Below are 24367 nucleotides of genomic sequence, written 5' to 3' on the forward strand. Positions count from 1 at the left end.
ACCTTTGGTAGTCCATGGTTTGTGATGTTTTGACTTAATTGTAATTAAAGGAAATGCCTTTACCATACCTAAACGTTGGGTTTTCGAGGATTGTTTTTTAAGAGTATTAAACTTGGTATATACTGCTTCATGATCAGATAGTCCTGCATTAATAATTGTAGAGCATACATCAAGGGGTGAGAAATTTGAGACAATATAATCAATTATGGTAGATGTTGTTTTAGTAATTCTTGTAGGAGAATTTATTAATCTTGCGATACTACGGACGGAGTTAGATCAAGAATAGTAAGATAATCACATGTTCTTATGCTAAAACATAAAACACAAAAAAAACAGTTAATTTGAAGTAGATTTTATTTTTACGGCATATCATATGGTTGCGGTTTGTAGACTGATTGAAAATCTTTGTCCCACTTCTCCTGTAGAATCTCGCCCATCTTGAATCCAATAATTGCATCCGTCGCTATAGTGTTTCCTATAGGTATATTATTCATGGTACTGGTATCTGCTACTCTAAGGCATCTAATACAACAATGTTAATAAATAATTAAGAATAACATAATCAGCATGTTTTGGAAAAAACCTCATTTGTGTACAATACTAATATAGGATGCAAATCTATGGAATAAATTCATTATTTCCGAAACAGATGAAAAAAAAATAGTAAAATACGTCAATTTTAATTTTTGAATGGTTATCAATTGCTGTACTCTGATAAGAAAATAGAGAGGGTGATTCATTGTTTAGAACCGATTTTAAAACTGCCATAATGTTGGCAAACTCCACACTTCCAGCAGCGTGGTTATTTCGTTATTTTTGATAGAATTCCTACGATTAAAGCTTTTACCAGAATCAATTTCTTAAATCCACTAAATATTGTTATCGACAAGGAGATATGAGCTGCGATGACAAAGATCATATTACCATCCAATCCATACTTGTCATCTTTTTATTGATTATTGAAAATTAAATTATCTATATAATATCTCGCATAGCCGGTAAATGATGAATCCGCAAAAATATTATTTAAAACATGCGAACAGTTTTTACAATTGATTGCTTTATCTTAATAATTTTCGTACTCATTCTGATAATTAGTTTTTTAATCTGAAGTAAGACAAAATATTATTTAACTAATTTATTATAATAATAATAACTATATTCATTTAATTATACGTGCCATCAGCAATGTTCTTTAAACAATTGTTTTTTCTATGGCAAGGAAATTTAAAACGTAGGCAGTCCCTAACTCAAGGTCTATTATTATATTTTTTGCCAAAATAATTTTTTTCTGTTCCACCTTGTTGGGTGAAATTTTCTAAGATCTCATGGTACACCATACAGGAGATGGCAACTGCAGCAACATAGCAGATATGCAGAACTAAATAGCTGCTTAGAAGTACAACGGGCTCGATCCCGACATCTGCACTACCTTGAAAACTACTCATTCAGCTACAATCCATCCAGCCAACTTCAGAAGCTATCAGCAAGTTCTCGTGTCAGCCACATGAAGCCATAAGTATCATTTTAACATTCTTGCAAAGCTGTAAGCAAGATTTACTTTGATTTTAATTTAATATTAAAATTTGTTTTACCTTTTTTATGTACAATAAATATGATTAATTAATATCTTAGTTTATTTGTCCCAGCCAAACTCATTTTCGGGTTTACGTTTAAGATAAGACGTTCTCACAACTGAGAGACTGAGCTAGACGAGGTCCAACAATTGGCTCCCAACTAAAATTGTGCGATTTATTCTTATACATGATACCCCACTTTCAGAAGTAGATATATCGTATCCAGCAAAATACACAACTTTGTGTTATTTTCAGTCAATTTTACTTAACTACAGGATTAACCAAAATTATGTAAAAATGTCCTGTAACCTCGGTTTGCATAAAAAAACATAAAAACAAATTAAACCCAACAAAACAAAAAACAAAGGGAACACCTTGTGAATATACAAATTTCAATGTGGATAAAACTTCAATTTCACTCAATGTTGAGATTAAATAAAATGAATGTTACATTAACGAGAGAATTTTATAGATCTCAGACATTGAAAAAAACGTGGGAAAATGAACACAGGGGAACATATTCAAAAAAGCATCTTAAAAGAAGGGGGTGGAAAAAAGAGCAAAATTAAAGATGGAGCTCCTATTTTACTAAATGAAATCAGTTGTGTAGCAAACTTACCAGAGAATGTAGCAGAATCTGTTTAAAACCAGAAAGTAACAGCATATCGATGATACATCAGTCATTATTTTGGAATTTCCAACGGTAGACACAAAAAAATTAGGATTTAAAATCGATATTGTGATATAGAACAATACCTTCCTATGGTACATTTGAAAATTATTAACAGAATAAATCTAAATACAGGGATGGTCAATGCAGAAAAAACTTAATAATTGATACCCTAAGGATAAACCCTAAGGGATTAAGCAATAACAACGCCCCAGTGACGAAGAATATAAAATTATTTTAATATAAAAAATCTAAAATGTCACTATTACGTGCCCACTACGTATTTCATGTACTAGCGTCATATAAACTTATAATTAGTAAAACAAAAAGAGAAATCAGACGATTTCTACCTGGCGAAACCGAATTCAAATTTTTACCACTGTGCTTCCTAAAACTTGCGAAGCAAACAGCTTGATAAATTACTCGGCAAGGGAATCTAAAATTACATTCCACATGCCGTTCATCATGGTCCAAATTCGTAGTGAATTCAGTTTCTGGAATTTTTCCAGAGTTTCCAGTTTCCATGGAATGATACAGCCATACTGGCGATAGGAGACACTAGTGAAGAAGCGACTGATAAGCTGCAACTATCAGTAAATAAAATACATAACTGGACCAGAAAATGGCGAATAAAATTAAATGAGACTAAATCTGCACACATTAACTTTACAAATAAAAAAATAGAAAATTTACCAGTTAGAATAAATGATACCCGAATTCCTTATGCAACATCAGCAAAATACTTGGGCATCACCCTAGACGCGAAGCTGCGCTGGAAAGTCCATGTCAAAAAGAAAAGATGGGAGCTTGATATTAGATATAAGAAATTGTATTGGCTGATTGGAAAAAATTCAACATTATCAATTCATAATAAATTATCCATCTATAAGCAAGTACTGAGGCCAGTATGGGTATATGGGTGCCAACTCTGGGGCTGTACCAAAGCTAGTAATATACATATTATCCAGAGATTTCAAAACAAAGTACTGAGAAACATTGTTGATGCTCCTTGGTATATCCGTAACAGCAACCTCCACCAGGACCTGGGTATGGAAACTGTGACCGTAATAATCAAGAGAACAGCAGCAAGTCACGAGCAGAGGCTGCATAGTCATGTGAATGTCGAGGCAATCCAGCTTCTTGACAACACTGAACTAAAGAGAAGACTCATAAGGACAAATCCATTTGAGCTAGTGTAAATGTGTAACAGTTTAGTGTAAAAAGCAGAGTATAGTGCTGTGAAATTATTGCATGTTAGTTGTAGTGCATTAGTTAATAGATAAAATAAGAGTAAGCCATAGGGTAAGCCTTAGATTTAAGCATTTGCTGTTATTATGTTAGGTCAGAAAATAACTGATAATTGGTCATTTGTGACCAGATAGCAGTATACAAACACCGCACACCACAAAAATAAAAAAAAATATTGGGTATTATCTCACGCGCAATAAAATTTGTGCTATGAATCATTTTCAAATGTGCTATAGTACTAATATTTAGCCGAAGAATTCATTTACCGCCAATTTTTAATAGGTACTTATTGTAATCTTTTTCCAGAATAAAATAAAAGAGCCAATTTTCTATGTTAAGTTACTTATTTAAAACTTATGAAAGCACTACCTCACTCCATGTACTTCCAAATCTTCTTTAACAACAGCTGTCTCGTCACATTCAGGTCCCATAAAAGTGCTACTTGTAACATCATTATTCGGATAAGCCATATTTTGAATGTAGCATTTGACGTATGCAGGTGTGCAAAATCTATAGTTTCTACAGTTGGGAATGTTCAGGTCCAAAAATTCTGCCTGTTCTTCTTTCATCGAGTCGGTCAAGTTTGTCACGAAATCAAAACCTAATAAGATAATGATGTAACATTATATACTGCTATATTACTACTAGAGCTACTGCTCTAACGAAATAAGTCAAATATTATGGCGTTAAAGCAGAAATTAGTAAAATTTTTAACGTATGAATCGGAATCAATAGAACGATATAACTGTTATTTCGGTATCTCTACCTCGTCAGCCGCTCGAGCTGATTCAGATTCAAACCGAAAAATGTCTCCAAAATAATTTCCACTTTCAGTCGTCGGCGATCAAAAACTGACTACTGAGCTACACGTACTGGACAATGATGATCATCAGTATAAAATGGACAGACTCTTTTCTGACATACAAGGGGGCGCTATGGAATACGAGGTTTAAATACAACAAAAAAAAGATAAAATTAGGGGATCTTATACATACTTCAGAGACATACTAAAGAAAAGGGAATCACAAAGTTCTTTATACAGATTTTTAAGAAAAGTTGTGATCCATGTAAAAAATGACAAAAGTTGGAAAAGTAAGAAATCCAGAAAGGAACTAATAAAGAAAATTTTCAGACGGCGTTTTTATATTTGAGTATTAATTCGATACAGTAGGGTCTATTAAAATACACTACTCAACAATTGAAGTGGATAATTTTAAAATTCGTAAAATTAATATATAAAACTACACACAACGCAAAAGTCTAAGGATATTTTAATAATTTGACAATACCAATGACAGAAATTTCATGACCATATAAATTTGCTTGTACTATAATTGTTGATACGGACACTCACTTCTTATCAAAAAAAAATTGTAAAACTGATAGCAATACGTGTTTTAGAATGTTTTTTATAAGGGACAAATAAATCGAAATTTTTATGTTTTGTTTATTTTTAATTTTAGTCACTTTATACCATTCTTGCTTAATAGGTGAGTTAAAGATTTTGTCTTTTTACCATGCAACGACCACATTTAACGTTGGACGAGATGAATAGAGTCGTGGTCCTCCTTCAAGCTGGTATGCGACAAACTCAAGTTGCTGACCAGCTGGGTGTTTCCCAAAGCGTCGTAATTCGTTTGTGGCGTCGGTTTAGAGATACTGGGAGTCCAGCCGAGCAACATCCAGGACGTGGTCGCTCTACAACCGTCGCTCAAGACCGATATTTAATTTTAAATGCCAGAAGAGAGCCAACAATCACAGCACACGAGCTGGTTAATGAATTCCAGCTTCTACATAATGTAACAATTAGGAGCAGTACTGTGAGGAATCGTCTCTATGAAGCCAATCTTCGTAGTCGGCGACCACTGAGATGTCCACCTCTATCTAGAGGCAATCGCGCTGCAAGATTAACCTGGTGTCAAGAGTTTCAGAATTGGACTGACAATAACTGGGCCACAGTTTTGTTTAGTGACGAGTCTAGATTATGGATTTCATCCAGATTCTCGTAGCTTTCTCACAAGTCAGCAATATTTGGACACTATTCTTGAACCTGTTGTGCGCCCGTTTGCTGCTGCTGTTGGAGAAAATTTTTACTTTTTGCATGATAACGCTCGACCACATGTTGCGCATATTGTAACAAACTGGTTGGATAACGAGGATATTGATGTATTGCCGTGGCCAGCACAATCACCGGACTTGAATCCCATTGAGCATGTATGGGACATGCTCCAACCAAGAATTACTCCAGATATGAGCAATATCTACAATAAGTTTCAATTAAAAGAGCTTCTAAGAGAACAATGGGTACAAATACCTCTAGCAGACATTAACAATGTGATTCGGAGCATGAACAGTAGATGTAGAGCTGTGATAAACCAACGTGGTGACCATACTTTATTTTAAGTTTATATTTCGTATTTTTGATATTTTATGGTGGTATGTGAAACATGGGTGATTTGCAATATATTTTTTTTTTCGCTCCAATTTTCTGTTTTTTTTGCAATTTATGGTTTTTGACATAATAAACAACAATTTAAACTACAAATTTTGTATTACTTTTTTTACATTGATTACAGATAAACAAAATACCTCTATTTATAAAAATATCCCTAGACTTTTGCGTTGTGTGTATTTTTAAAATAATTGCCTGTACTATACTCGATATGCTATCTTTATTGACAACATTTTTTGCATGTGGTTTTTTTCTCCCTATTCTTATTGGCTCTTATCTCGTACAAAGGGAGACATGTTGTTCCAAACATAAATATATCATTCGTATAAAAGTGCTTGTATCGGCTTTACCAGTTGTCAATAAGTCAAGAAATCTATTTATCACAAAAACATTATGCCGCAAAGACGTTTAGAACTAGTGCAGCTCGAACAATTAGTTCGTCGGATCCAACAAGGCATAACTCAACAAGAGGTTCCTATGAGGCTAAATGTGTCGCAAAGTGTGATAAGTCGTACATGGAATCGGTATCTAGCAACTGGATCTGCAACATACAGGCATAGAGGAGGAAGAGAACTATCTACAACTCGTCAGCAAGACCGTTTTGTAGTTATGACGGCAAGAAGAAAAGCAACATTCACGGCTTCCAGAATTAACAGTATCTTCAGGCATGCTACTGGACGAGCGATTCCCAGTCAAACTGTCAGAAGACGGTTACATACATCCAATTTAAGGGCTAGACCGCGCGCTACCCATCCACGACTAACTCGGGAGCAGCGTGCATGCAGATATCGCTGGGCGATGGAACACTATCAGTGGAATTTCGAAAATTGGAGGAATTGTCTCTTTACTGACGAGTCCAGATTTGGTTTGTATACGAATGATGGCCGAATATTGGTGTGGAGGGAAAGAGGACAGCGTTACAATGAAAATCTGAGAGTCCCAATCACTCTTTTTTGGAGGTGGATCCGTTAAGACTTAGTCGTCTTAATTAATGAGACAATGATTGCTACACGATATGGAGACAGAGTCATAGCACCAATAGTTGTTCCATTTTTTGGTGCAATAGGCGAATAATTTGTTCTGATTGATGATAATGCTCGCCCTCACCGTGCGAGAATAGTCAACGAGTGTATAGAAGCTCATTGCATTACAAGAATGGAGTGGCCACCGTGTTCACCTGATATGAATTGCATTGGACATGTTTGGGCCGAAATGTCTAGGCAACAAAACAGGCTCCTTCAACCGCCCCAAACCTTAGATCAGTTGGCCAATACATTACGCGCGATTTGGGAACGTAATAATTTAATAAGAGGTCTTCCAAATAGAGTTAGAGCACTAAGGCGACGCAGAGGTGGACCCACACACTATTCATTTTTCTTTTCGGGATATTAGAAATTGAGCAGGAATAGAAATTTTAGGTTGTTAATTTTACAATTTTTGTTTATTTTCTATTTTTTTTTTCTTAAAGAATTTCTTTCTTTCGGTTCATCTGTATGAAAATACGAAGTAAAAATAAATTTTTATTTTTGACCTTATGAACAAAAAATAAAATACACAGTTTCATAATATCCACTTCAATTGTTGAGAAGTGTATTAAAAATTTAACAAAATAAGTATAAGTGATGAATTTTATTTTTTCCACGTTTAAAACGACCCACATCGTTTTTTTATTTGTATTCTGAGTACTCTGAGTGATATTTGTTTTAGATATGAACCAAGATTGTTTACTTTCTGGATATGGTGAACGATTTTATCAATGTAACATACGAGCATTTAGAAATTTTGAAAGTGCCTAGATTATGATTTGGGCATCTACAGATCACATAGTAGAGTTTTACAGGAGATCTCTGATAGCTTACTTATACATAAGGCGGATTCTTAATGAAAATGTGGTGCCGTTTGTTCCGATTCTTAGAGATTATTAATAATGGAATATTTAAGTTTTAGAGTGGTCAGCAGCTAGTCCAAACCTAATATAATTGAATATATTTGGGATTACTTAAAAAGTCGGATATAAAAGCTTGTCATGTTGCACCAAACAACCTTGATAAGCTGGAATATGCTCCAAAAAATTGGTTGTTTTTTATGTCGGCCTCAGAACTTAAGAAGTGACTTAATTTTGAGCTAGTTGCTCGATTGATATTGTGTACAGATATAGCTAAAAAATATAGCAAAGAGACAAAAACATAATGAAAAAATAAAGCCCAACTAGACATTGTCGATAAAACGACTAAAAACTAGAGGAGAATTACGCCCACAATCACCTGCTCGTCTCTTACTCTACATGAAACTGAACTGGAACTGCATTGGCTCCAATGCGTAGCTTTTGCTCAAATGCTGACATAGTATGGTTGTTTTGGATACATTACCTGATAAAAGTACACTGTAATCTTCATTAGCAGGATCAGACATAAATTTTGGAATAATTGTGGGGTTTCCCATATGATACGTATCGTTTAAATACAGCTCTCCCCTTGACTTAGGATGAAGAAGCTTCACAAGAAATACAATAATAGCCCTTTCTTTGTTGTACTTCACCAAGGACTGTATAATTTTTGGATCGTACTTTATACTGTCTATCCAAGGCTCTAAATATCTGTCGTTGATTTTGAAGTACTGGTGATTAATGGCTACTGTTGGGACATACGCTTTTTCTAAGTTTGGAGCCACGTACGCAGTGAATTCGTTGAGATTTGTGTGGCTAAAATTACCTAGCCTGTAGAGGATATAATTGAAAGTATCTCTGACAAGGTCGTCTTCTGTAGAAAATTCTCGATTGCATGTACTGCAGCAGGGATCCAAGGCAACGTATAAGGGTACTACCAAATGAAAGTGAAGATTCTTTCCTACATCTAAAAATCATATAAAGTATGTCAAAACGTCGATGATGATCTAAGAAAGCAAATGAAAAAGACGATAAAAGAGCGGACTCTTTTACTGATGATAAGATTGAAGGTATGTATAACGTTAGAGTAGGATAAAATGAAATAGGCAAATGGTGTAAAGTACAAAGGAAAATCATAACACCGCAGTATTACCAGGTATGATGAAAGTCTCTGACTGTTAGGCAGTTAAAGAAAAAGAACAGTAACGAATTTACAAGGCCGCAAAAATTTCTTACGCCAAAAAGTGCGGGATAAAAAAATTGAGCAAACAGTGAATTTAAAGTTATATAAAGTTTGTCAAAACTTGAAAAGTCGGCGTCCGAAAACTATGAAACTTTGCGAAGGGTTTACGGTGATAAGTGATGACGAGCGTCCCGGGAGGCCTGTGACTTCAAAAAGTGATTTGAACGTTCAAAAAGTAAACCGAACTGGTTCGAAAAGACCGTCGATTAAGTATTAGCTCCATTGCTGAACATCTGGACATTAATAAATATATAGTAAAACAAATTTTGCATCAAAAACTAAACATGAGGAAGGTGTCTGCATACCCAGACTCCTAACGGCGGAACAGAAGATGCATCATTAAAACTTTTATTGTGACACCCTGTAATGAATCAAAAACAACCCAGAGTTCTTGTCGAAGGTCATAACTTGTGACGAAATATGGATGTTTCAATATGACCATATGACCATGTCCATGTGGTAAAAGGCTCTAAACACTCTGACAATAAAAATACCAATGAATAAGCCAAATCTAAGGCGATGTTGTTTGTTTTCTTCGATATTTGGGATGTAATCAAGATGAAATTGGTACCACAAGATTAGAGGTTTATTATTTAGAGGTTTTACGAAGACTCCGACAAAAAATTCATAAAAAGAGGCCCGAAATGTGGAAATAGAACTTCTATACTCCCTTTATGAGACAACGCTCCGGCTCATGGACTATTTGGCTAAAAATCAGGTCACAGTCTTATAGCACCTGCTGTATTCGCTAGATTTAGCACAATGCGACTTCTGCCTATTTCAAAAACTCAAATCATGTTTGAAACAAACCCACCAGGAGTCATTAAATACCGTAATACTAAAATCGGCGCAGCTACTCAACAGCCTCTCGCAACATGGTCCAAAGTACTGCTTCTCAGTGGTAGGTCCACATAAAGTGCTGTAGAGATGCAAAAGTTGCTAAATAAAGATATTGTATCAAGAGTTTCAGTACCAATAAAGATCTTATACCAAAAACCAAATCGATCTATAAATGAATATGACAAAAAACAAAAAGAATGACACAGACGACCCCAAATGTGTAACTATAAATGGCAGTGAGATGGAACAAGTCCAGAAATATATCTACTAGACCAAATTCTAAAACTTTATAAAGAGCAAAACAAAACAAAATAGAACAAAACCACAAAATACCTCAATACTTAAAGAGCAAAGCGTTGAACCAGTGCATCCTTCCTATCATGATATATGGATGTTAAACCTGGACCCTAACCAAAGCAAATATGAATAAACTAGCCACAACATAAAGGGCAACGGATAGAGCAATGTTACGTATACGACTGTCAGATAAAAAGAAGAACGACTGGGTAAGATCAAAAACAAAAGTTAACGATATTACAACAAAAATTTCCAACTCAAGTGGAGCTTCGTAGATCATACTGCTAGACAAAAGACCAACGTTGGAACGCCACAATATAACATTGAAGACCTTACAAAGGAAGACGACCAAGAGAGACCATATATGAGATAGCTAGACGACATAAAAAGAATAGCTGAAACAGATTGGACATATGTTGCTCAGAATAGAGATCGATGAAAGGAGTTGGGAGAGGCCTATGTTGAAAAATGGACGATAGAAGGCTAAGAAGAAGACCAAAAACCAAAAACTTGGCTAACCTCCTAAATTGCAAAACTGAAAATGCTTAGGAAAATGGGAAGTGTAAAAACGGATACAATTAAAAATGATAATTAAGTAAGTATAAATGCGAAACTAGAAGTAAAGGGGAATGACGTGGTAAAAAAGCGAATATATTAGCCTCTTTCACTCAAATTTTAACATCACCTGAGACTGAGAAATCGATCTCAAAGACAGAAAAACCAAAAAAGGTCAACAGAATCAGGATGTAGAAGACCAGGAGAAACCACTACATTAGAGGTACTTTTGAATATTTCTAGTACAACTTTCTACGAGAAATAACGAATCCTAATGCAAATTTAATAATTATGGATCCAGAATCCAACATCTCGCAATGAAAGGAGATTACAAACAGACCACGGGGCCATCCAGATCATCAACCCACGAAAACTTTGTGTCATAACAATCCACAAGATAGCTACGTGGGAGCTAACTACTATATTTAAAGCTGCTAAATTACTAAATATCCGGTTAGACATCCCCATCCTGGGCATACCATCAAACTGGCCCAAACTTCTATATAATGAGAATATCTAAGATTTAACAAACATCTATAACTACATTTAAGAATCTGAAATAATTTCACAAACATGGCTGGATTCTATATCTTCTTTTCACCTTAAATTACCACGACGATTGTTCCATTCTGACGTGTGTGGTTCCAACAGGATGAGGCGACCGCCCATACAGCCAGAGCAATGATGAACGTTATTCACCCTCTCTTCTGCGGTCCTTTTTGTTGCCATGTTCATTGGCCTCCGCGGTCCTCAGATTCATCAATCTACGATTATTTACTATCGGGATACCTCGAGCATCGTGTATATGAGTACAAGCCCCGACCTCTGAACGATTTGAGTGACGCAATTAGCGTGTAAGTCATCCAAATTGAGACAACGATGTTGTACAGAGTCTACGCGAACTTTCAAGAACGCCTTCAGCAATGCATCGTCAAAAACGGTCACCACATGACTGATGTAATTTTCCACAATTGTCATAAATGCTATTTCATTGTAATCAGTCAATATAGTCAACAAATTTGTATCTAAGTAGAAATTTTGTGATTTTTTTTAAAAACTGATCGTCCTTTGTGTTGGATCCTGTCAAGATTAAATAGAATAGGTCAAGTGGAAGGTGACTTAATGAAACTGATAAAAAGAGAATTGGGGAATTAAAACTTAAATAATTGGGGAACATAATACTCAACGGAAAAATAGACAAATTGGTAGAAAGAAATATTCGTGGCTCATGGGAAAGACCAGCATCCTCTGATCCTTTAGCGGTATTATGACATTACGGGTACCCGTATATAGGGTGTAGTTAGAAAATAATAATAGACAACATAGGCATCATTAAGTAAAAAAATATACGACAAGATAAGTCAAATACACGTATAAACGGGAAATGTTGACGTCTATAAAAACAAAGATGGGCAGAGCCAAAAAAGAATAAAAAAGCTAAAAATATATTATGCAAGACATAACACTTTGAATAATGCTGTTGTAACGAACGACATAAATGACTATAGAATAGTGATAAGAGAATACGAGAGATCGATTCATTCCAGAATGAACCATAATAAATACATCAATACTTACTTTTAATATCTACATAAGGTTTAATACCCTTTGATTCTAAATAGTCTCTAGGTCCGATGCCACTAAGTAACAATATTTTAGCATTATTTATAGCACCTGCAGTTAAAATAACTTCTTTTTTGGCTTTGATAAATAGATTTTCACCTCTAATTGAAGCATTAACACCAATTGCTCGTTTGTCAACAGGTTCTAGAATAATACGACCAGGTTTAATTTTTTTAGATTCAAATATAATACTAGAACCTTCTTTAAATCGTTTATATAAAATGTTTGTTTTTTACTTTTTTTACTTTACAATGCAGAAATATCAAAATAAATGTTAGTTAATGAACTAAGAACAATAATGAAGCGACTTAAACGTGGAATTAATCGAGAATGGGCCTTAAAAATTAGAAAACATATTAAAAATAAATTTTAAAAATTGTATTTGAAAAAATAACTGCGCTAAATTAAAGATAACAATAGTATTGTACAAGAGCAATAGTAAATGAATTAAATACTTTTGCTTCTTCTTCTTCTTCCTTCTTGTATGTAGGCTTTAAAGCCTGTTTCTTCTTCAATATTTGCCTCCTAAATTGTTTAAATTATCGCACCATCTTTTTCTTGGTCTGCCAATCCTTCTTCGTCCATTTGGTGACTTATCTCGTGCTATTCGTACTATCCTATCCTCTGCCATTCTACTAATGTGTTCGTTCCACTTCTGTTTCCGTTGTGTCATCCATCCAATTATGTCTTCTATATTGCTTGCTCTTCTTATGTTTTCGCTTCTCTTCCTATCCAACAGACTTTTCCCTGATATTCCTCGAAGTATTTTCATCTCTGTTGTTTCTAGAAGTCGTCTCGTTTTAGATGTGTCAGGTCTTGTCTCCTCCGTGTATGTTAATATAGGTCTAATTGCTGCTTTATAGATTCTTGTTTTTGTGTCTTGTCTTAGAATTGTGTCATTAAAAGATCCCGCCGCTTTACTTGCTTTTAAGCTTTGTTGTCGTACTTCTTTAACACCTCCGTAACTAGTTATATCTATTCCCAGATATCTAAACCTTGCTTCTTCCTTTTTTATTTTCTCATAAAATTTCGATTTTACATCGTAGCGAATGTTTATGTTGTCATACAATTGTTTTTTTCTGCTGATATTATCATATTGTATTTCTTGGCTGTTGTATTGAAGATGTGTGTTAATCTTTGGAGATCGTCTTCTGTCTTCGCGATTAATGCGGCGTCGCGTCATCTGCATAACATAATATTTTGATTTCTTTGTACTCCATTCTGTAAACATGACCTTTACGTACTGCTTGTCACCCTGACTCCTCTTCGTGCTGGTATACACTGTGTTATTTTTCCATTTATCTTTGCCAGTATTCGATTATGGAAGTAGATGTTTTCGATGGTGTGTATAATATTGATTGGTATGTTTCTTTTATACAGGGTGTAAGACGTCTTCGACTTGAATGCGATGCCTTTGTCAGGTCTATAAAACATAGATATGCTGGTTTATGGTACTCGATGGCCTTTTCTGTGATTTGTCTTAGTACAAATACGGCGTCTACGCAGAATCTTCCGGATCTGAATCTATGTTGTCCATCTGATAAAGTTGTTGCTTTATTGATTTTGTTGGTTAGGACTTTTGAGGTAAGCTTAAGTGCAGTGTTCAGTGGATTTATACTTCTATAATTGTTGGAGCCTTTTTTATCTCCTTTCTTGAACATTGGTATCATTATGCTGTTTCTCCATGCGTCTGGTATCTTGCAGTGCAATATTAGTTTTTGTATAAGTTTTTTCATCTCTAGGGTTATACTTTCTCCTCCGTGTTTTACAAAATACCTTTGCTAGACATAAAAAAAGGACATAGACGATGATGAAAGAAAAATGGTAAAAGACAAGAAAGTGATATAAATGACGAATTATGCAAAGACAAAAACAGCAGAAACGAGGTAAGAATGATTAAAAGTAGCACTTCTCCGAAGCAACCAACAGCAACAAGCAGCAGATCCCAAGTAATCCTAACACGTCTCACACTGAGTCATAGTAGGTATACACACGCACACTTATTCTCAAACAGAGAAGCTCCAAAGTAGACAGTAAAGACCATCTCGTAATTGACTGTTACACGATTCCCTTGTTACATGATGTCCCTATTTCATTGCGAGTTTCGCATTGATAGGTATAACCTGTTATTGTTTTAAAATAATTTTTCTCTTAGCGGTGCTTTGTTTTATAAGTTGTTAAAAATTTTGCAGATTATGAGTTGCAGTTTAATAAGCAGCACGGTTTTCGGATTGAAAGATTTCAAGTGAATGTCGCTGCGCGAAAGATTTCTGCGGATGAGCCGTCGAACCATCTCCTCAGGTCTTTCAGCCACGAGTTCTGGCGTCTTCCTACTGATATTTTGCCCTGTACTTTTCCTTCCAGTATAACTTGAAGAAATTCGTATCTTTTGCCTCTCAACACATGACCCAAGTATTGCATTTTTCTCTCTTTGATTATTCTTAGTCATTCTTTTTGTTTACACAAGCGACGAAGTACCTTAACATTAGTAAATCTTTGTATCCATGGAATTCTCAACATTCGTCTGTATATAAACATCTCAAAGGCATCTATTCTTTTTTCTATTTAAGAGTCCATTGTCCAACTGTCACAGCCATATAGTAAGACAGAAAAAACGTAACATCTGATCATTCGGATTCTAAGCTGCAGACTAAGGTCTGATCTTGTAAAAAATGTTTTCATGCTCATTAATGCTTTCCTTGCTTGTTCGATTGTTGATAGAATTTCTTTTTTGAATTACACTGACTATTGATATTTGCTCCCAAATATTTTATGGAATTTACCTGTTCTATTATTTGACCCTTGGCATACACATGTACGTTTATTGGTGTCTTTGAAAATACTAAAGTTTTAGTTTTGGAAGCGTTTAGATGTAAACCGAAAATTTCGCTGTGGTGAACTACCGCATTTATTATATTTTGTAGTTCTTGTGCGTTGCTTGCTATTAAGAAGGTATCATCAGCATATCTGATGTTGTCTATGCTGATTCCGTTAATCTTCATTCCGCCTTGGACCTCGTCTAATGCTTCTCTGAATATACATAGACTCTAAATACAAATTAAACAGTAGTGGTGACAAGACGCATCCGTGTCTCACTCCTCGTCGGATTTGTATATCTTCGGATGTTGTGTGCTCTATTTCAATTGTTGCCGTTTGGTGCCAGTATTGTTCTGAGATAATTCGCAAGTCTTGTTCGTCAACTCCAGTTGTTCTCTGAATTTCGATCATCTTTTGATGGTTAACGCAGTCATGTCTCTGCATCATTGCGTTAACACATTTAAAGCAAAAAGAGCCTCTCGTGTTCCTAATCAGTTTCGAAATCCGAATTGAGTGTCATCTGGAACTCACACTTCTTGTAAATTCGTGTATGGATAATTCTGAGAAAAGTTTTAATGGCATGAGACATTAAGCTTAATATTCGATTAAGCGATTTTTTTGGTAATGCTACGAATGTTGATTTTAGCCAGTCTGTTGGTATTTTACCTGTGTCATATATCTTATTGAATAGTGCTGTTGTTAAGTCTAGGCTTTTACTTTCGTTATCTGCAATTAGTTTTAGTATTTTGACATTGATATTGTCTGGACCGGTAGCTTTTCCATCTTTCTGAGATTTTACTGCGTGGATCATTTCTTCTTTGGTTATTTCTGGGCCTTTTTCATTTATTCGATTATCTGTGGATGGTGGAGAACAAGGTCTATCGTCGTCAAAAAGAGTTTGTATGTATTCTTTCCATCTCTCTAGTTTGTCTTTTGTACCCATAATTATTTCGTTATTATTACATACTTTGTAGCAATACATCAAGAGATAGGATGTTGAAACTGCTCTTAATAAATAAATCTCTTAGACCACGTGCTTTAAACGGCAAAGATTTACTTTACAAGTAAAACAAGAAAAAGCAGTTGATGTTATAAAATTGATAGAAAAACATTATGGATAAACTGAAGATATTTTAAACACGTTTTAGAACGAGACAACATAGGAAAACATCCACCTGCAGACAAAGTCCATAAATAATTAGTTTACTTGCAACAACAATACTAGTAAAATAAACAGGTTCCTCTGTTTTCCTGTTTATCGACACGATATGAATAAATATAAATATTTTTTTTTTTCCTAAGTTAATGGCACTGGCAAAGCCAAAAGGCCAGTCAAGAATAAATATAAATAGGTAGTCACAAAAACGAATAGAAATATGAACCAGTTTTTTTAAGCTTTGGTATGAATTTCTTTCAGATATTCGAAGTAATATACAGATTGAACGAATTTAAAACGGAACATACAATTTAATATAATATGTCTGTTTGAACTGCATTTGAAATAGTGGACCAATATAAAACTTGGACAAAAATAAATCCATACCCGATGATACACATTGTATAAAATATCGTTCAACTATCTGTCTCCTTTTAGGACGCACCATAGTCTATAGCGCCGCCCAAAGTCAATGTTGTCAATCGCCGTGTAATAATCCGATTTGCGGATCTTTTTGAGAGTTATATCTTCTTCGTATCTTTAAATAAATCGGATATTTGCCTATATTTTTCATTGTATTTACCAATCTACTACAACAGACTAATAACAAAAATAAACTTATTGGTTTGTAGTTATTTCCTTTCTTTCCTGTAAATATTTTATGGTTAACACCTTATTTGAAAAACATCTAGAGGAATGAGATTGGCAACACCGCTCAAAATATCCATCTGACTGCTTAGATAAAGGAAAGAGGAGCTTGCCTAATAGTCGGAGAGATAGCGCCAAAATTTTGAACTGATCAGTAATATGACATTTCTCTATTGGAATATATTAATTGTAACTGGGTTAAGACTTTTCCTTACAGGCGGGCGCCCCTCGTGGTACAGGGGATGGCTATACAGGGATGAAGTTGTCATTTTTTTCGGAAAAATTACCTCAAAAAATTACGAAAATTTTCATTTACGGAAATTTTTTTGGAAAATTTTGAGGAAAACTACTTGACGCTTTTCAGAATAGTAACAGAAGTGAGCATACAAATTTTCAAATCAATCGGTATAAAAATATCATAATAAAATCAGTTTGAACATTGTTACCGAGACCTAAAATACGCAGGCAAGTGGTACATTTGACCCCGTTTTATGGCTCTCTGTACCAACCCAGCTGTCCGCCCTTTTGGATTTAGAGTTTTTAGGGGCTAAATAATGAGCCATGAAAATGGCGGACATATTACTTATCGTTAATTTTTCCCCAAAAAATTGCAACTTCACTCCTGTCCGCCACCCCTTATGTATCCACTCTCGCGTCCGCCCTTTGGAATTTCGTCTAGTTATACCAAGATCTTACTCTGGGCAAATTTTCAGCCATATTATCGATCGTTAATTTTTCAAATGACAACTTCATCCCTGTATAGCCACCCCCTGTACCACGAGGGGCGTCCGCCTGTAGGGCAAAGTCTTAACCCAGTTACAATGAATATATTCCAATAGAGAAATGTTATATTACTGATCAGTTCAAAATTTCGGCTCTATCTCTTGGACTATAAGGAAGCGATAGGTGGTTTGACAGCATAATAACTGCTTGTTTAGTCTAGTTTTCACAGTGATTCTAGGCAACCTATTTGGGTGGAGTTTTGACTTGTTCTTAAATAAGTTCAGAATCCAGCAGCCCGCTGAAGTATTGGATTTTTATAATATAATTATTTGACAACCTTTTGTTGGCCAACCACCTAGAGCGGAGTTGAGCCGAAATACATTGATTTCGTATGTTCCGTTTTGAATTCGTTCAATCGTGTATATCATACAGCCTATTTCTTTTAATTTCTGGAAACTTTTTTGTTTTTGTCTTAGTTTTATTTAATTTTAGCAGACTACGAGACGTATTCCTACTTTTTCAAGGCAAGTAATGTCTTTTTTATGAGTTTTTTTTATATATGAGCTTTTCTGGGAAACGTATCCACCGCATAAAACGAGACCTTATATAATTATGTTGTATAAAATTTAATCAAGTAAGTAATCAAGTAAGTAATGTTAATCGCATTTAAATATACTGTAATCGTTATGTCGCTAATATCCTTCGGCAGGATGTGGCTTTTCGTATTAAATAAAAAATGTTTTATATACACACCTGTAAGTCCAACAGCAAAAACTTCCGAATTCTTGGAAAAATAAAAATTCGGACGGTTCTTTATTGGCGTTAAAAAATTCCTGGCCATGTTAAATCGTTCCCCACGATGTCTCGTGACTAGATGCTCTTCGAAACCGATGTTACGATTCGGCAGCATCCGATTGTAGCCAACGGACTCATATGTCAGGGTGAGCAACTCCTTTGGCGTGTCTGTGAAGTTTGAATATTCCAAATGTATAAGGCCTTCATGGCCATAAAACTCGTCGGGTTGTTCATATTTTTCTAGTCTTGTGAATCAAAGTATTAAAATTTTAAATTGTGTAAAATAAATAGGAAAACGGAAATGAGAAGTACACATAAAACGTTCAAAATGTAAGAATTATGGATATAAGCAAGCTAATACAAATATTAATGAAAATAAAAACAATAAGAGGTGAAGTAAAACAGAGACATATATGTATTAGTTAATATTCCCCTTAAAATCCAGTAAAACAACCTGCTTAGGAATTCTCTAACAATAATTTTATATGAATATCTCGGTAGACGCGGTTACTTATATAGAGTATCTTAGCGCGCTTCTTAGCAGCGCCTCTTGTGATTGGCCCTGTATGTGTATAGATAGGAGAGGTCATACTAGTTGGACTTGTTGCTTGATTTATTTTGGTCTTCTTCTTCAAATACCGTTTTCCATGTTATTGGAAGTCTTTGAGCATCATCTCTTAAGTTAAGACTGTTGGGATTTTTTCTATTTTTATTGATTCTCTGATTTCACGTTTTCTTTTAATTTCAATGTTAGATAGTATCGTCGTTTGGTTCAGGTTGTTTATAGTATGTAACGTATTTGAGACATGTTGTGCAAGGGACGGCGTTTTTTCTCACCTTTCCACGGCACACCAATGTTCTTATTGTCTAACATGGATTCTTCGATTGGTCTGTCCAATTTTGTAACGATTTGCATCGCCTCGGTACCGTCAGCGCTTTGTAGTCATAGTCATGCAGACCTACCAGAAGTTCCTCCTCCATCGATGTGTGAATCAAGCTCCATCATCGACAATCTGTGCTCAAAAGTATTTATGCAGTTCGGAATCCCAAAAAAAGTCATCTCGGATAACGGTTCTCAATTCACAAATAGCAATTTTAAAACATTCCCGAAAACATAAAAAATTAATCACGTCCTTACACCTCCTACTCGCCACAATGCAATACAGTAGAAAGAACTAACAAGGTACTGAAAACAATGATAGCTACAAACGTGGAGAATAACCATAAAGAGTGGGACAAATTTATACCGGACTTTTGTTACGCTAAACTCGTCAACACACATCAGATGCAGCCAAATGCCAAGATATACAGGAGTACGCGGAAAACTTAAATAAATTAGAAGCATTAAGGAACCTAGCAAAAGTACACATGGAACATGCTTTTGAAGACTAGAAGAAGCATTACAATCTAATACGAAGGGACTGGCGTCCACACCCAGGAGATCAGGTTATGAAAAGGAACACCATCTATCCTCGGCAAGTGAAGCTTTCACCAGAAAGCTGGCGCCAAAATATTCAGGCCCATACACAGTAGCATCAGTTATATCACCGGTAATAGTAAAATTAAAATTTTAGAATAACAACCGGATAGTGGCAACCGGAAACAGGTTACAGCGCATGTAAAAAATTTAAAATCGTAGAAGGGGAAAGGCACCTCCAAAGAAATCCCCAATTAACACAGACAGTACTTAAGCAGCTAATTTTGAAAACAGAACTCGGTTCAACCAGCAATCAGCCATGGAAGACATACTAGAAATTTCTGAATAGATGAGCCTGGGCTCATCAAAATATGAACATTCCTAGTAAATATCTTAATCCTTTGATATTCTTACCTAACAAATTCACGAACAACAAATAATACCAATGGCACAAAATGAATGTTAATAACCAAAAGTTCTTATTTATTCTTCAAACAATTAAAAAAAATCAATTGGACAAATACACACAAATTAGAAATGTTTGGAAAGGTTTTCAAAACCCCCGCCCATTGTGACGTCAGAGCTTTAGTAGTCTATAGCAAGCTTCACTCGGGACTTCGGAGTAGATTGCTACGTTGAACAGTGGACGCAATAAAAGAGAAAAGCTCATTAATGTCTCCGAAACACAAGATAAGACCAAGACCTACAAATCATCTGATAATAAAAGGAAAAACAAAGTAAAGGGCCAGTCTGTCGACTGAAGGTGAGCTTTGTGGATGGGAGATCTACGACAACGGCTGTGACAAAACCAAAAATTATCAATGCACCAGTTTTTTGTAAAATAATATGTAATTGGATCACTGGTGTCATGTATATGATAATATTAAAAATATTTGTAGGATGCCCCAGGTGTAAATGTTGACCTACTTTGTTAAGATCGCGTAGCTTATATTTGATCCCCATGCTGGATAATCGCCTTTGTCATAATCAAATGTAGCACCTCTAGTGTAAATTAGATCATTTATTGAACTCGTTCCGCCCAAGACTTTTCCTCTGCTAATAGTACAAATTTGATTTTCAATGGAATTACACGCATGCTCGTCTTTTTCTAGACGAAAGCTCCAGTCTTCAGCAGAACCAACAAGAGTTTTATGGAATGCTGGTACCTAAAACGTTTAGATACTTTTTTATTGGTTTATATATTATCTATATAGCTGTGAAGTACTGGAGAAGATTATGGATAAATTAAGTAAAACTACGTACTGTTGTTGTTACCGAAGGGTAATCTCCAGCTTCTAGCAAGAGAACACTCCATTTGCCATCTTCAGTGAGTCTGTTTGCTAATGAGCACCCGGCAGATCCAGCGCCAACGATAATGAAATCGAATACGTCATCATAATCCTACAAATAATTTTGTAAAAATATGTAACTGTATGTATGTTGCTAGGAGTGGTTGTGCAGTATGTTTTTGATTATTATTTTTTCTTATTTACAATTTGTTAGTAGTTTGTACAAAAAACGTATGTAAAAAGTTGAATTTATTATCAAGTGATACCAATATTCCTTACTCTGTGGATTAGTGGTGCAATTAACGCTAAAAACTCCCCTACTGTAAAGTAAGAACCCATCTTCTTCTTCTTAACATGCCATACACCAAAGTGCGTAGGCGACTATCTCATTACTAGAATTCTGTTCTTGGCGGCGTGACACAGCTCGCCTGTATTGTGTATTCCTGTCCATTCTTTAATATTCCTTAACCAGAATAATTGTTTGCGGCCGGCTCCTCTCCTACCTTCGATCTTCCCTTGTAGGATTAACTGTGGTATTTCATATTTTGCTCCTCTCAATATGTGCCCAAGGTAACCAATCTTGCGTTTTTTAATTAATTCAAAGAGTTCTCTTTCCACACCGGCTCTCTTAAGGACGTCATCGTTTCGAACTCTATCCACCCAAGGTATGCGCATCATTCTTCTCAATGACCACATTTCAAATGCTTCAAGTTTGTTGATAGATGTTTTTTTCAAAGTCCACGTTTCCATGCCATAAAGCAAGATGGACCATATGTAGCAGTTGACCATTCTGTAGCGTATTTCGATATTTAGGTTTTGATTACATAGGAGCGGTCTGAATTTCACAAAAGCTTGTCTTGCCATTTGTATTCGGGTTTTTATCTCTTGTTGTGGATCCGATTGGTCATTGATTGTGGTGCCAAGGTATTTAAAAGTTTTCACGCGTTTTATGCGATCGTCACCTATGCATATTATCGGGTTTTCTGGAGGGTTTCTGCTAATGACCATATATTTCGTTTTCAAAATGTTGATTTTGAGGCCATATTTTTTACCTATGCTATTCACCCTAGGGTGAATAGCATAAGAACCCATAACAAAGCTATAATAGTTTGTGCCCCTTCAGTTTCTGAGTTAATAAAAACAATTACATTGCAAGTTTAGTGCAAGATGGTTTATGTGGTCTTCCAATTTTTCTAATTATCGTCTGCTGTATGCACTTACTTTTACACTGTTTGATATGAAACAAAGTGCATTCGTTATAGTATCTAGTAACTTCGACTGGAGATGTTCAAGTAACTGTATGTTTGAGTTTGAGGATGTACCTCATACTTGCATACCGTAAGTGCATATTGGTTGAGATATATCTTGCAATATGTTTGATTATATTATTGATGAGATGTGTTTTTCAGGTTAGCCCTTTGTCCAGATGCATCTTCAAATACTTGACACTATCAGATTGAGGCACATTTTTGCCTTTTAGTGTTAAGAGGAGGGTCTCTTCCTCTGTATTTGGTAAAGATACCTACACTTATATTATTTTAGTTACCCTAATTCTCCATTTTAGTGTTCAGTCCTGTATTTCCGTGAGATGTGATTTAAATCTGGCTACTATTACTACTTGGTCTTTATGTTTTGCCATAATCGCTTTATCATCTGCAAAAGAAGTATGGTTGTTTTGTTGCTGGTTAGGTCAGCTGTGTGCATAAAATAGAAAAGACCAACGACCTTTTAAGTTTTATTGTTATTTGTCCACACCACACAGGAAAATTCTTTAATGTAGAATACTATGACAGAATATACAGTATGCAATGTACACTGATTTTTTTAACAAAAAGAGTAGATCATCACACCAGACCATATTGAAGGCTTGATTCATATCTAAAAAAGCATTCGTGCAGTAACTTTTCTGTTCATATATTTTACTTATTTTATCTATTTTTCTATGTATCTATTCGATTATGTTATGCTCATTTCTGAAGTCGAATTGGTGTTCAGGAATCAAATAGTTTTCTTGTTATTAATCAGGTAATATGCACTTTTCATTACTTCATTTCGAGATTTTCCAGGTTTCGACAGATCTTACTTCTGATCGTCTCATTTAAGCTACTCTGAAGATCTTATACAAGCGAATGACGAAGACGATTGCCTCTTGCAACTCTTTAACATAGAAGAGTTTTTATATTTGAGACATTTGATGTAGAGCCTCAAGAATTTTAATGATCTCTGCTCCTGGTTCAAGCAAGTTCTGCGACGAGATATGTCGAAAGACTTGCTTCAGACATTCTAGAAAGTGTTGGCTTTTCCTTGTTAGTGCGTGCTCTAATTCGAACACTTTTAAAATTGATGAAATTTTATCATTTTAACAAATGAAGATTTTGACCAATTTTCAGAACGATTTGTCTGTATCTGCTGTACTTGTTAGGTGTTCTTAAGTATTCATTATAATCAAGAACGAGTATTCTTTATATTTTTAATAAGTTCTTTTTTTCTCGAGAAGCTTTGCCGTAATTTTTCCGATTAGAAGTATATCTAGTACGCTGTCATATTCGGCTGAGTTTTTTTCTTTAGCTATTTGTTTTTAATTATTAGTGATCAGTTTTGGTTCTCTCTAGGTGTTAATTTCTCACAGAAACGTTAATAATTTATTTTTGCTATGTAATTCACTACAGCTTCATTTCTGCTTTTGTTTGTAGTGATACTTTGGAATCAAATTCTGCGTCAATTTGGTACCTGCATTATTTGGTTTTCTTGCTGAAGATCACCTCAGGAAGATCATTTGTAGATTTTACAAGTGAATAAAAAATTTGGTGGCTTTAAATATGAAGAAATCGTGTTAATATAACAAAAAAATGTTCAAAATTATAACGCTCGTTGACTTCGTGAAAACATTTAAAAAATAAATACATAAAACTTACTTCTAATAAAAATTCACTATGATCCTTTGGGTATACATCATGCACGCCTATAAGCTTAATTTTGAAAAATAAGGCATTTAATAACATTAGAAATGCATTGGCTAATGGACCTCTAAATGTTGTTAAATCATATTGCACTAATCCATAAACGCCTTCCATATTGAGGACAACTGATAATTTTTATTAAAAACCTACTCACAAAAGTCGTCAAAGTCAC

At 35.0% G+C, this 24367-nt stretch overlaps 1 protein-coding gene across 2 annotated transcripts; it reads right to left on the reverse strand.

Annotated features, from left to right (window-relative positions):
• Positions 1–347: 347 nt before the first annotated feature.
• On the reverse strand, positions 348–24367 carry LOC140436631 (glucose dehydrogenase [FAD, quinone]-like). 2 transcript variants are annotated; one of them, XM_072525623.1, is made up of 8 exons: positions 24151–24367; positions 21210–21347; positions 20874–21112; positions 18488–18774; positions 12346–12534; positions 8317–8799; positions 3865–4096; positions 348–522 (listed from the first exon to the last, which is right to left on the reverse strand). In XM_072525623.1, exons 1-8 carry the CDS (start codon positions 24307–24309, stop codon positions 360–362), a joined length of 1890 nt encoding a protein of 629 aa, XP_072381724.1. In that variant the 5' UTR covers positions 24310–24367; the 3' UTR covers positions 348–359. The 2 variants fall into 2 exon arrangements, with proteins under 2 accessions (XP_072381724.1, XP_072381725.1); XM_072525624.1 differs by lacking the exon at positions 348–522 and adding an exon at positions 1139–1544.

Source organism: Diabrotica undecimpunctata, chromosome 3, assembly GCF_040954645.1.
Source record: "Diabrotica undecimpunctata isolate CICGRU chromosome 3, icDiaUnde3, whole genome shotgun sequence".
Classification (NCBI taxonomy): Eukaryota; Metazoa; Arthropoda; class Insecta; order Coleoptera; family Chrysomelidae; genus Diabrotica; species Diabrotica undecimpunctata.

Excerpts from the sequence above, each read along its gene's own strand:
- LOC140436631 (XM_072525623.1), bottom strand. The coding sequence starts at position 24,309 with ATGGAAGGCGTTTATGGATTAGTGCAATATGATTTAACAACATTTAGA. Across the intron at positions 21,113-21,209 it reads ACCCTTCGGTAACAACAACA|GTACCAGCATTCCATAAAAC; the intron begins GTACGTAGTTTT and ends TAAACGTTTTAG. Across the intron at positions 523-3,864 it reads TTGGAAGTACATGGAGTGAG|ATGCCTTAGAGTAGCAGATA; the intron begins GTAGTGCTTTCA and ends TTGTTGTATTAG.